The 11,372-nt window shown below is 37.0% G+C and overlaps 2 protein-coding genes across 2 annotated transcripts; both read left to right on the top strand.

The window, feature by feature from the left end:
* Positions 1-8,478: 8,478 nt before the first annotated feature.
* LOC127136536 (uncharacterized mitochondrial protein AtMg00810-like) lies at positions 8,479-8,889 on the top strand. Its single transcript, XM_051063082.1, has one exon. It carries the CDS (start codon positions 8,479-8,481, stop codon positions 8,887-8,889), a length of 411 nt encoding a protein of 136 aa, XP_050919039.1.
* A 776-nt stretch (positions 8,890-9,665) lies between these two features.
* On the top strand, positions 9,666-10,805 carry LOC127136534 (uncharacterized). The gene has a single exon (XM_051063081.1). The coding sequence runs from the start codon at positions 9,666-9,668 to the stop codon at positions 10,803-10,805; it is 1,140 nt and encodes a 379-aa protein (XP_050919038.1).
* Positions 10,806-11,372: the final 567 nt, after the last annotated feature.

Here is an 11,372-nt window from a genome sequence, read left to right as displayed (position 1 = left end):
AGAAGAGGAAGGTTAGAGAAGTTTCTGAGTCTGACGAAGATATTGAGGAAGATGTCCTTGACATCTCCCCTGTGAAGAGAACCACTATGAGGAAGTCCCCTGTGAAAGTTGTTGCTGTGCATTTGGATAATATATCTTTCCATCTTGAAGATGGAGCTGCCAAATGGAAGTTTGTGATTCAAAGAAGGGTGGCTGTAGAGAGAGAGTTAGGAAAGGATGTTGTTAAAGTCAAAGAGGTCATGGACCTAATAAAGAATGTTGGGTTAATGAAGACTGTGGTTGGGTTATCTCAGTGCTATGAGGGATTGGTTAAGGAATTCATTGTCAACATTTCTGAAGATATTGCTGATAAAAACAGCAAGGAATTTTGCAAAGTATTTGTGAGAGGTAAGTGTATCGCTTTTTCTCCCACTGTCATTAACAATTTTCTGGGAAGAAGTATAGAGGGTGCAGGTGAATTGGAAGCTACAGACAATGAGGTCTGTAGAGAAATTACAGCAAGGCAGGTGAAAGAGTGGCCTATTAAAAAGCATATTCCTGTTGGGAAGCTGACTATTAAGTATGCCATATTGCATAAAATAGGATCTGCAAATTGGGTGCCTACCAACCATATTTCCACAATTTCTAATACCCTTGGAAGATTTATCTTTGCTGTTGGAACCAAACTAAAATTTGACTATGGTAGATTTATGTTTGAACAAATTGTCAAGCATGCTTCTACTAATGCAGTAAAGATGCCTATAGCCTTTCCCTCTATGATTTGTGGGATTATCTTGAGTCAACACCCTGAGATTCTGAGTACTAATAACCTACCAAGTAGAAGAAAACCTGCTCTGTCAGTACACTATAAACTGTTTGAAGGCAGTCATGTCGAAGACATTGTCATGACATCTGCTATGAAAAAGCCAGCCTCAAAAGTTGGACTTATTGTTAAGCTGAAGGAAACGTGTAAAGAGCTGTGTGATGGGATAAGGGTAGCAACAGCAAGGAAAGAATCATTGGAAGCCCTGATTGCAAGCTTGGAGCGAGCTGAAGGTGAGAATATTGAACATGCTAAGGAAGCTGAAACCCAAACCTCTAGTGAGAGGTCTACAACTAATGATGAGACAAGTGGCAATTTTGTTTCTGATACTGATGAAGTTGCAAGCTCAAGCTTCTTTGATTAGCTCCTTTGAAGTTGGCCCCCATTCATGTGATGATGTTTTTGTTGCTGTTTTTTTTGGATTTTCTGGGTTTTGGCAGTTATGTTCTGCTGTTATGATGTTTACTTTTGTTGGATTGTATCTCAGTTTGTTTAAAGCTGTTTATGTACTTGAAACTTTTGACATTCTGGATTTTGACTGAATAGACATTTATTTTGTCTCTATGGTCTCTTTTGGCTAAAAAGGGGGAGAAGTAGCTAAAGTAGCTATATGGTGTTATAGATAATGTTGGAGATGATGTTAGAGATGATGTGGGATGATTGGATGTTTGATACAAAGAGGGAGAAAAGGGGGAAGTGTTTTGTCTGTGTAAAGTAGACTAGTGCTAGCTGAAGGGAGAGGTGGTGTGTTCTGAGCACAAGCGCATGTGTCTTTACTATGTGTTTACTAGTTTTGCTAGTAATGTGTGTATGTTTACTTCTGCTATTGAACTGATATTGTGATTATTTTCTTGTGAAACGTATGATCTGATGTATGTTTTAGCCAAAATATGTCAAAGGGGGAGTTTGTTGGTTCTATGTGTTGGCATCAATTTTGGTAAAACCTAGAGTTATCACAAGTTGTCACGCGTGTTGTCTTGACATGTGATATCAGTTTCCTGTAGGATGTTTAAATATGGTTGTGTAGGATTTAGCTAAGATGTCAGACCCGATGTTAAGACATGTGTATACAGAACATTCAGTCTGAATGTTATTTATCTTAAGATTGCGCTTTTCATGCAAATCTGTGTGTGATTATGTTGAGATTGAATGCGCTATTCAAGGAGTAATTTGATTTAAAACCGGAATGATCTATTTTCCAATAAGGGATGATTAGCTGTCGTTAATAAGAAGATACGCAAGGAAAATAGATTTACGGTTTTATGATGCCCAGGCCCATTCAAAATCTTCTATTTAAAGGCCATGTAAAACCTGGTTTTAACACACAAGAAACGAACTAAATAGTGAGAGAGTTTCAAGGTTTTAGTCTTGTGTGAGCTTGTGTATTGTGAGCCATTCATTCATCTTATTGATGATTGAATTGGACTAACTTTTGTGTTGTAATTTGTCCACTCTAAGCTTTGAAGCATGAGTGTGTGTTTACTTGGTTGAAGCTTTAAAGCAAGATCAAGTATGTGTTATTGAAAAGTGTCTTCTTTCTTTGTAATATTTGTTTTTATATCACTGTTGTGATTGAGGGGGACTGAGTAGGGTCTCATATCTAAGAGTTCTTAGATAGAAGTCACACGGGTAGAGATTAGGTGAAAAGACTGTAACTTGAAGTTGTTTGTTGAGAGTCTTTGAACTAATTTTGTTTAGTGGATTTCCTTCCTGGCTTGGTAGCCCCCAGACATAGGTGAGTTTGCACCGAACTGGGTTAACAATTGCTTGTGTCACTTGTTCTATTGTTTCTTTGTCTTTTATCCTGTTTATATTTTAGTTGTTGTTCAGATATTAGTGTCGTGACATTGCCTTCGACATCTCATATCTGATACCAGAATTTCAGAGCTTGTCGGAGTCTTGCCCGCAAAGTTCTTTCATTGTACAAAAGGAAAATCAGCTGAGGCCTTACCTCACATACAAATATCAGACACAAATTAGTTGATATTAATCGAAATAAATTAGTAAAATAACGGAAAATATATTTTTGTTGCAGAGAAACAAAATTTCAATTGAAATAATTTAAACTTTATATTTAGCAATCCCCGACAACGACACCAAAAACTTGATCGGGAAAATAGCAAGTGTACTATTTTACCAATGTAGTAATAATATGGATGTTTCCCAAAGATCGATCTCGAGGATTGCGCAACAATACAAGTTTAAATTGTGACTCAATTGAACAAAACAAATAGTTGGGGTTTTGTAAAAAGTCACTGTATAAGGGAATGAGAAAATAATACAGAATAAATCTTTTCACAGTTTATAATAATATGCCAAGGATTGTGTATGACTGTCTCTTGTAATGACCTTGAATGTATATCTCCTTAAACAATTCAAAATGTTCTATTATCGGATCTTAAAATTGTTTCCTCCTAAGACCTCAGAAGGAAACCTTTGGTCATTCATTCTAATCTCTAAGTCCTTAGGCGATTATAATGAAACCAAGTAATACAAATTAACAAGATAAAACCGGTAACCATGGGGTATCCCTTGCCCTAGGTGACATCTACTATGGTTTCACTGTACAAAAACCTTAACAATTGCAATCCCGCTAATTATTAACCATATAACAATCCTTATTTTTCTGATAAAGAAAGCATTACAAACATTGCACAGTGAAATTGACAACAAACATCATATATTAAGGAAATTATCAATTCAGAGTCATTACACGAACAATTCTGGGACACCCCCTAGCATTGGGGGTGGGGGGGGGGGGTTATCCTCTCATATTATTCAAATAAGATACAATATAAAATCTAGACATTACAAAAGTGAGGGAATTCTGTTGATTTTCAATCGCATCCTCTCTTGAAGGACCTCCGTTCTTCGCCGCTCTTTATCGCTTCAATCTTAATCGTACCAAATGTGTAATCATCTAAAAGTCTCGTTCTCTGTATTCAAAAATCCCCTAAATAGTTCCTGATCACATATTTGGTGTAGCAAAAGTCCAAAATGCCCTCCAGGATCAGCCGTGCCAAAATACAACAAAAACTGGAAAATGAGGTGTCCAAGCCAACATTGGCCGTGTCAGGAAACACGACCGGCCATGTTGGTTGTCTGGATGCAAGGGCTAACACGCCCCTTCTAGGGTGGCTGACACGAGCACCCTTGTCAGCTCCTTGTTTTTGGCTCTGGCCCTTCTTCTCTTGACACGGGCCATGTTGGGCAACACGGGTGGATGTGTCAGGGCTACTGTATCATCAAATTTCCTCTTCCGACGGGCCCAGAACGTCCGATTCCCTTGGCGAGTCCTTCGGTATTCTTACTTACACCTGAAACCAGTAAAACTACCACAAGGAGACATAAAATGGAGTATAATGACGCAAACCAAAGATAATCAACAAACTTAAATAAAAATGAAAACATCTAATTTACTAAACAAAACAACAAAACAGGTAGAATAATATGTTACCGACTTCATGAAATTATGTCGAATGAGTGTCAGAAAACAAGTAGAATTGGAGACCGATCATAGCCCCTAGATGTATGTGACATTGCACTGAACTGGATTAACAATTGACTGTGTTACTTCCTGTCATACTGTTATTTAAATCCAAATATTTTTATGGTGTGATAATGCAATGACCCTGGTGACGTGACATCGTGTACAATATCCAGGATCTGCTTACCAGAATTTCAATTGGTATCAGAGCAGGCATTCTGCTCTGCTTCTGGGTGAGATCCAGGGAAGATACTTTCTGGTACCATGGACAAGGAAGGAGAATTTATCAACAGACCCCCCATCTTAGATGGATCCAACTATGACAATTGGAAGGCAAGGATGGTGGCACTCTTAAAATCCATGGATAATAAGACATGGAAAGTTGTCATCAATGGATGGGAACATCCTATAGTGAATGACAAATATGGGAAGGATACTACTGATCTGAAGCCTGAAGAGGAGTGGTCTAAGGAAGAAGATGAATTGGCTCTTGGAAACTCCAAAGTTTTGAATGCCCTATTCAATGGTGTTGACAAAAATATATTTAGGTTGATAAATACATGTATTATAGCTAAATAAGCATGGGAGATCCTCAGAACTACTCATGAAGGCACATCCAAAGTGAAGATGTTTAGACTTCAGTTACTCACTACCATATTTGAGAATCTAAAGATGAAAGATGATGAGAATATTCATGATTTTCACATGAGTATTCTTGAAATAGCTAATTCATCTAGTTCCTTGGGAAAAAAGATGTCAGAAGAAAAACCGGTGAGGAAAATTCTCAGGTCTCTACCTAAGAAATTTAACATGATGGTCACAACCAGTGAAGAAGCTCAAGACATCAGCAATATGAGAGTATATGAACTTATTGGGTCCCTCCAAACCTTTGAATTGGGTATTAGTGACAAATCTGAAAATAAAAACAAGAGCATAACTTTTGTATCCAACACTAAAAAAGAAGAAAAGCAATGTGACTTGGATATTGATGAAGGAACGACTAATGCTATTGTTCTTCTAGGAAGACAATTCAACAAGGTACTAAAGAGAATCAATGGTAATTCAAGATAAAATGTCAAGAAGATCCCTTTTGACATCAGGAATAATAATGACTTTTAGAAAAGAACAAGAACTGAAGAGAGATCCAATCAAGGTAAAGGAATTCAGTGTCATGGGTGTGAAGGATTTGGATACATTAGAGCAGAATGTCCTACCTATCTCCAGAAATAAAAAAAAGGTTGTCTGTCTCTTGGTCTGATAATGATAACTTTGAAAGTGAACTTGAGGATGAAGTTGCTAAACATGTTACTGGTCTAACTAGAAGATATGAATTTGATGAAGATTCATGTGATGAATAATTATCCTATGAGGAACTGGTTGCATCCTATAGAGAACTATGCAATAGAAGTGAAGAAGTGTGTCAACTGGGAGAAAAAACAGAAGAAAATTATATCTCAACTGCAGGCTGAAAAAGAAAGATTTTAATCCACCATCTCTGATCTTCAAAATGAGGTGATACTGTTGAATTACAAACTTGACAATGTGACAAAGACTGTAAGAATGTTGAACAAGGGATCTAATGTGTTAGATGAAGTTTTGCAAATTGGAAAAGTGGCTGGAGATCTGAGGGGGATTGGCTTTAAACATCAATCTCTAAACAAACAAGGAGAAAGTTATATGATCAACTTTGTTCTTCCAAAAAGGGAGTCTAGCCCTGTAATGTTTAAACATCTGACTCAACATCATGCCAGAAATCAGAACTCTCAAACTAAAGGCAAGTTAGTACATTGGAGATGTCATTGCTGTGGAAAATATGGTCATATAAAGCCCTTCTATTTCAAATTGTATGGCTATCCCAAGTATCCAACACAGTCCAGGGCTAATCAAAAGAAAGAGTGGATACACAAGCCTGTCAACACTAATCTTATAACTCACACCTCTCTTAGAGCCTCAGCTCAAGAAGACTGGTATTTTGATAGTGGATGTTCTAGACACATGACATGTGTCAATAAGTTCCTTGAAAACATCAAGTCCTACTCAACCGGTTACGTCACGTTTGGAGATGGGGATAAAGGTGAAATTAAAGGATTTGGAAGACTAGCTTGTACAAGACTCCCAAGTCATGATAATGTCCTGTTGGTAAAATGTCTGATTGCTAATTTGATTAGTATCAGTCAACTATGTGATGAGGGTCCTAAAGTTAACTTAACAAAATCAGAGTGTTTAGTCACTGATGAGAAAAATGAAGTTCTAATTAGGGGAGTCAGGTCTAAGGACAAATGTTACTTATGTCCATCTCAAGAAACTAACTGCACTTCCACATGCCTGATATCCAAAGAAGACGAAGTTAACCTGTGGCACCAGAAACTTGGACATCTACATCTAAAAGGCATGCAAAACGTTGTGTTAAAAGAAGCCATTAGAGATATTCCAAGGCTCAAGATTGAAGAAGGTAATGTGTATGGTGAGTGTCAAATTGGGAAGCAAACCAAGATGTCACATCCAAAGTTACAACATCAGACTACTTCAAAAGTTCTGGACCTTCTTTATATTGACTTAATGAGGCATATGCAAGTCGAGAGCCTTTGAGGGAAAATATACGCCTATATAGTTGTTGACAATTTTTCAAGATTCACTTAGGTGAACTTTCTGAAGGAAAAATCATATGTCTTTAAGGTGTTCAAAGATTTATGTCAAAGGATTCAAAGAGAGAAGGAAAGTGGAATTGTCAGGATTCGAAGTGACCATGGGAAGGAATTTGAAAATAGAAAATTTGTTGAATTTTGCTCCTCTGGAGGTATTGGTCATGAGTTCTCCTCTTCCATCACCCCCTCAGGAAAACGAAGTTGTTGAGCAAAAGAACATGACTCTACAAGAATCAGCTAAAGTCATGCTTCATGCCAAGCAACTACCCAACCATTTTTGGGCTGAAGCAATGAATACTGATTGCTATATTCATAATAGAGTCACTCTAAGAACTGGTACCTCAGCTACACTTTATGAGTTATGGAAAGGAAGGAATCCCACTGTCAAATACTTTCATGTATTTTGAAGCAAATGCTACATTCTGGCTGACCGTGAATAAAGAAGAAAGATGGATCCCAAGAGTGATGAAGGAATATTTCTGGGGTACTCTACAAACAACAGAGCTTGTAGAGTTTTTAATTCCAGAACCAAAGTCATTATGGAATCCATCAATATTGTAGCAAATGATAATATCGCAAAAAAAGGGACTGATGTTGATGAAGAAGTTGGCACATCATTTCAGCAGATTGACACATCTAAAAGTGATGAAGTTATTGAGTCAGATAGTGAACCTGGAGGCATTGAACTAGACAACCATCAAGTCAATAAAGGTCCCTTCATTAGAATTCAGAAAGATCATCCAACAGATCTCATTATTAGAAACCTTAATGAAGGGGTCACCACTAGATCTAGAGATGTGATTTCAAATGCTTGTTTTGTCTCTAAGTTTGAACCTAAAAATATGAAGGGAGCCTTGACTGATGAATTTTGGGTCAATTCTATGCAAGAAGAATTAGGTCAGTTTATAAGAAATGAAGTATGGGACTTAGTTCTTAGGCTTAAAGGAATGAATGTTATTGGCACAAAATGGATCTACAAGAACAAATTTGATGAAAAAGGAATTGTAACCATAATTAAGGCTAGACTTGTTGCTTAAGGATACACTTAAATTTAAGGGGTTGATTTTGATGATACTTTTGCCCCTGTTGCTCGCCTTGAGTCAATAAGACTACTGTTAGGAGTGGCTTGTTTGCTTAAATTCAAATTATTTCAAATGGATGTGAAAAGTTTCTTCCTAAACGGGTACTTGAATGAAGAATTCTATGTTGAACAACCCAAGGGGTTCATAGATCCCAACTTTCCAAATCATGTTTACAAACTAAGGAAAGCTCTCTATGGATTAAAGCAAACACCTAGGGCATGGTCTGAAAGGCTCACTAAGTTCCTTGTTAACAATGGATACAGGAAAGGAGGAACATACAAGACATTGTTTGTTAAATAAGAGCATGGTAAACTCATCATATCTCAAATATATGTTGATGACATTATGTTTGGAGGGATATCGAACTAGATGGTACAACATTTTGTCAGGCATATGCAATCTGAATTTGAGAAGAGTCTTATTGGTGAATTGATGTACTTTCTTAGGCTCTAAGTTAAACAAATGGATGACACTATCTTCATCTCTCAAAGCAAGTATGCCAAGAGTATAGTAAAGAAGTTTGGCATGGAAAATGCTAGTCATAAAAGGACACCTGCACCAACTCACTTGAAATTGAATAAAGGTGAAAAAGGTGTAAATGTGGATCAAAATCTATATTGGAGTACGATTGGTAGTTTACTGTATCTTATAGCTAGCATACCTGACATTACATTTGTTGTAGGAGTATGTGCTAGATATCAGTCTGAACCCAAAATGAGTCATATTACTCAAGTGAAAAGGATCCTGAAGTATATCAATGGAACTAGTGACTATGGAATATTGCATTCTCATAATGCAAACTCCTTGCTTATAGGATACTGTGATGCAGATTGGGTAGGCAGTGCTGATGATATAAAGAGCACTTCTAGATGATATTTATTCTTAGGAAATAATCTTATATCTTGGTTCAGCAAGAAGGAAAATAGTGTGTCCTTATCTACGGCTGAGGCTGAATATATTGCAGCAGAAAGTAGTTGCTCTCAATTAATTTGGATGAAACAAATGTTAGAAGAATACAATGTCCAACATGATGTCATGACATTATACTGTTACAACCTAAGTTCTATTAATATTTCCAAGAACCCTATTCAACACAGTAGAACTAAGCATATTGATATCCGTCATTAATTTATTAGGGATTTTATTGAAGACAAAATTCTTACTCTTGAGCATGTAATCATTGAGAAACAACTGACAAATATTTTTACTAAAGCCTTATATGCAAATCATTTTGAAAAATTAAGGGGAGAATTGGGAATTTGCATGCTTGAATAATTATAGCAATTACTGAAATGGAGATATGGAAATCAAATTTTGTCTTCCCTCCACTTAATGGTGCATAAAGCACAAGGACTATCATTACAATTTTTCCTTATTTTTCCAACGCTGCACCCTAGCCATTCTACCAACATCATTCATGCTACCTCCTTTATTCTCTCTCTCAACAATACTCTTAATCACTCTCATCTCTTTATCTTCTCTTTATAGTCCATACCTAAAACCTCCAAAATGTATCCAACTTCTGTCTCACTCCGAGCAAGTACTCCAAAGAGCAATCAAACCCTAAAAATATTGGTGTTGAGATAGATCTCTTCGATGTCATTACTGATGTCGTTCCCCTCTCGATAGTTCATGTCCATGAAACTCCTATGAGAAATCCTAAAACTTCTGCTTCGAGGAAAGGCAAGCCCTCTAAAGTAAGTACATCTTCCCCTCCTTCCATGACTGCTAGAAATGTAAAAACTCTTGAACTCTCTACTATAGTAAAGAAACCCCAGTCTATGACTAGTCTGTATCTTGATCCCATTAGTGTTGAACCTAATGTTGGTATTTCTAAAGATCGTCCTGTTTTGACAAATGTTATGGAAGATGTTGAAACCTCTAAAACCAGTGATAAACCTAGATCTGTAACTACTTTGAGTAAATCCAACGTGATCGTTGAGGACAGAGACGACGTATACAAGAATATCCATGTGTTGATCTCTCAAGTGTTGGGTATTGAACCCAAGATTGATGTCGTGCCGGATGTCTCCACATCCTTGGCCCAACCTGATAACACTACTGAGACCCTCATGGATAAATCTGATGTGAATGTTTCTACTCTGTCTCCTGAAAAATTGAAAGACAAAGAAAGGTCTGAAGGAATGACTGGTGATCTAGATAACAAAGATAAAAACTCTATTGAGAAAAAGGATCAACCCACTGACATGGTAAATATTGAGGATCTAGACTCTGATGATGTTCCCATTGGTCAAATATTGGCTCCATGTATATCTAAAATATTGAAGAACAGAAAATGTCAAGCTATTGAATCCTCCAGCACGCCCTCCAAATCTATCAGGAAAAGAGCTAGTGGTGGCCCTAAAAAAAGATGGAGCAAGTTTGTTACGCATGTGTCTAAGAAGAAATCCTTGAAGAGGAAGGAAGTTTCTTCTGAGTATAGTGAGTCTGACCATGATGTCGAACACAATGTTCATGACATCCTTTCTACTGCCAGAAAGCAAGCATCTGGGAAGAAGATTCCAACAAATATCCCTGAAGTTCCAATTGACAACATTTTCTTTCAGTCTGTGGAGAATGTTGAAAAATGGAAATTTGTGTATCAAAGAAGATTAGCTCTGGAAAGGGAAATGGATAAAGATGCTTTTGAATGCAAAGAGGTGACGAGTCTGATTCAAGAGGCTGGATTAATGAAAACTATAACTAGTTTTGGCAAGTGCTATGAAATGCTTGTTAAAGAACTTATTGTGAACATCTCTAAGGAATGTGACAACAAGAGGATCAAGTAGTTTAGAAAAGTGTATGTCAAAGGAAGATATGTGGATTTTTATCCTGAAATAATCAATAGGTTCTTAGGCAGAAATGAAGAAGAACAAGTTGAAATAGAAGTCTTTGACAATGTCGTCTGTAGGGAGATCATTGCTAAATAAGTGAAGGAATGGCCAAGGAAAGGGAAACTATCCGCAAGTGCCTTAAGTGTGAAGTATGTTGTACTCCACAGAATTGGAGTTGCTAATTGGGTACCAACAAATCACACTTCCAACATTGCTACAGGACTAGGTAAGTTTATTTATACTATTGGGACCAAGTCAAGTTTTGAATTTGGATCATATGTCTTTGATCAAACTATGAAGTATGTTGCCTCTTATGTTGTGAAGATGCCAATAGCTTTTCCCTCATTGATCTGTGGTGTTATTCTGAGTCAACACCCAAGTATCTTAATCAGTTATGATAGTACCTGCAAAAGGGACCCTCCTCTCTCATTACATTATAGGTTATTCACAGGGAAACATGTTCCAAATATTGTCATGACATCTGGACATACACCTTCCAGACCTACTAATAGAACATGCATC

This window comes from Lathyrus oleraceus, chromosome 4 (genome assembly GCF_024323335.1).
Source record: "Lathyrus oleraceus cultivar Zhongwan6 chromosome 4, CAAS_Psat_ZW6_1.0, whole genome shotgun sequence".
NCBI lineage: Eukaryota > Viridiplantae > Streptophyta > Magnoliopsida > Fabales > Fabaceae > Lathyrus > Lathyrus oleraceus.
The sequence above is the reverse complement of the archived record's forward strand: the minus strand, read 5'-3'. Positions and strand labels throughout refer to the sequence as shown.

Excerpts from the sequence above, each read along its gene's own strand:
- LOC127136534 (XM_051063081.1), top strand. The coding sequence starts at position 9,666 with ATGAGAAATCCTAAAACTTCTGCTTCGAGGAAAGGCAAGCCCTCTAAA.
- LOC127136536 (XM_051063082.1), top strand. The coding sequence starts at position 8,479 with ATGGATGACACTATCTTCATCTCTCAAAGCAAGTATGCCAAGAGTATA.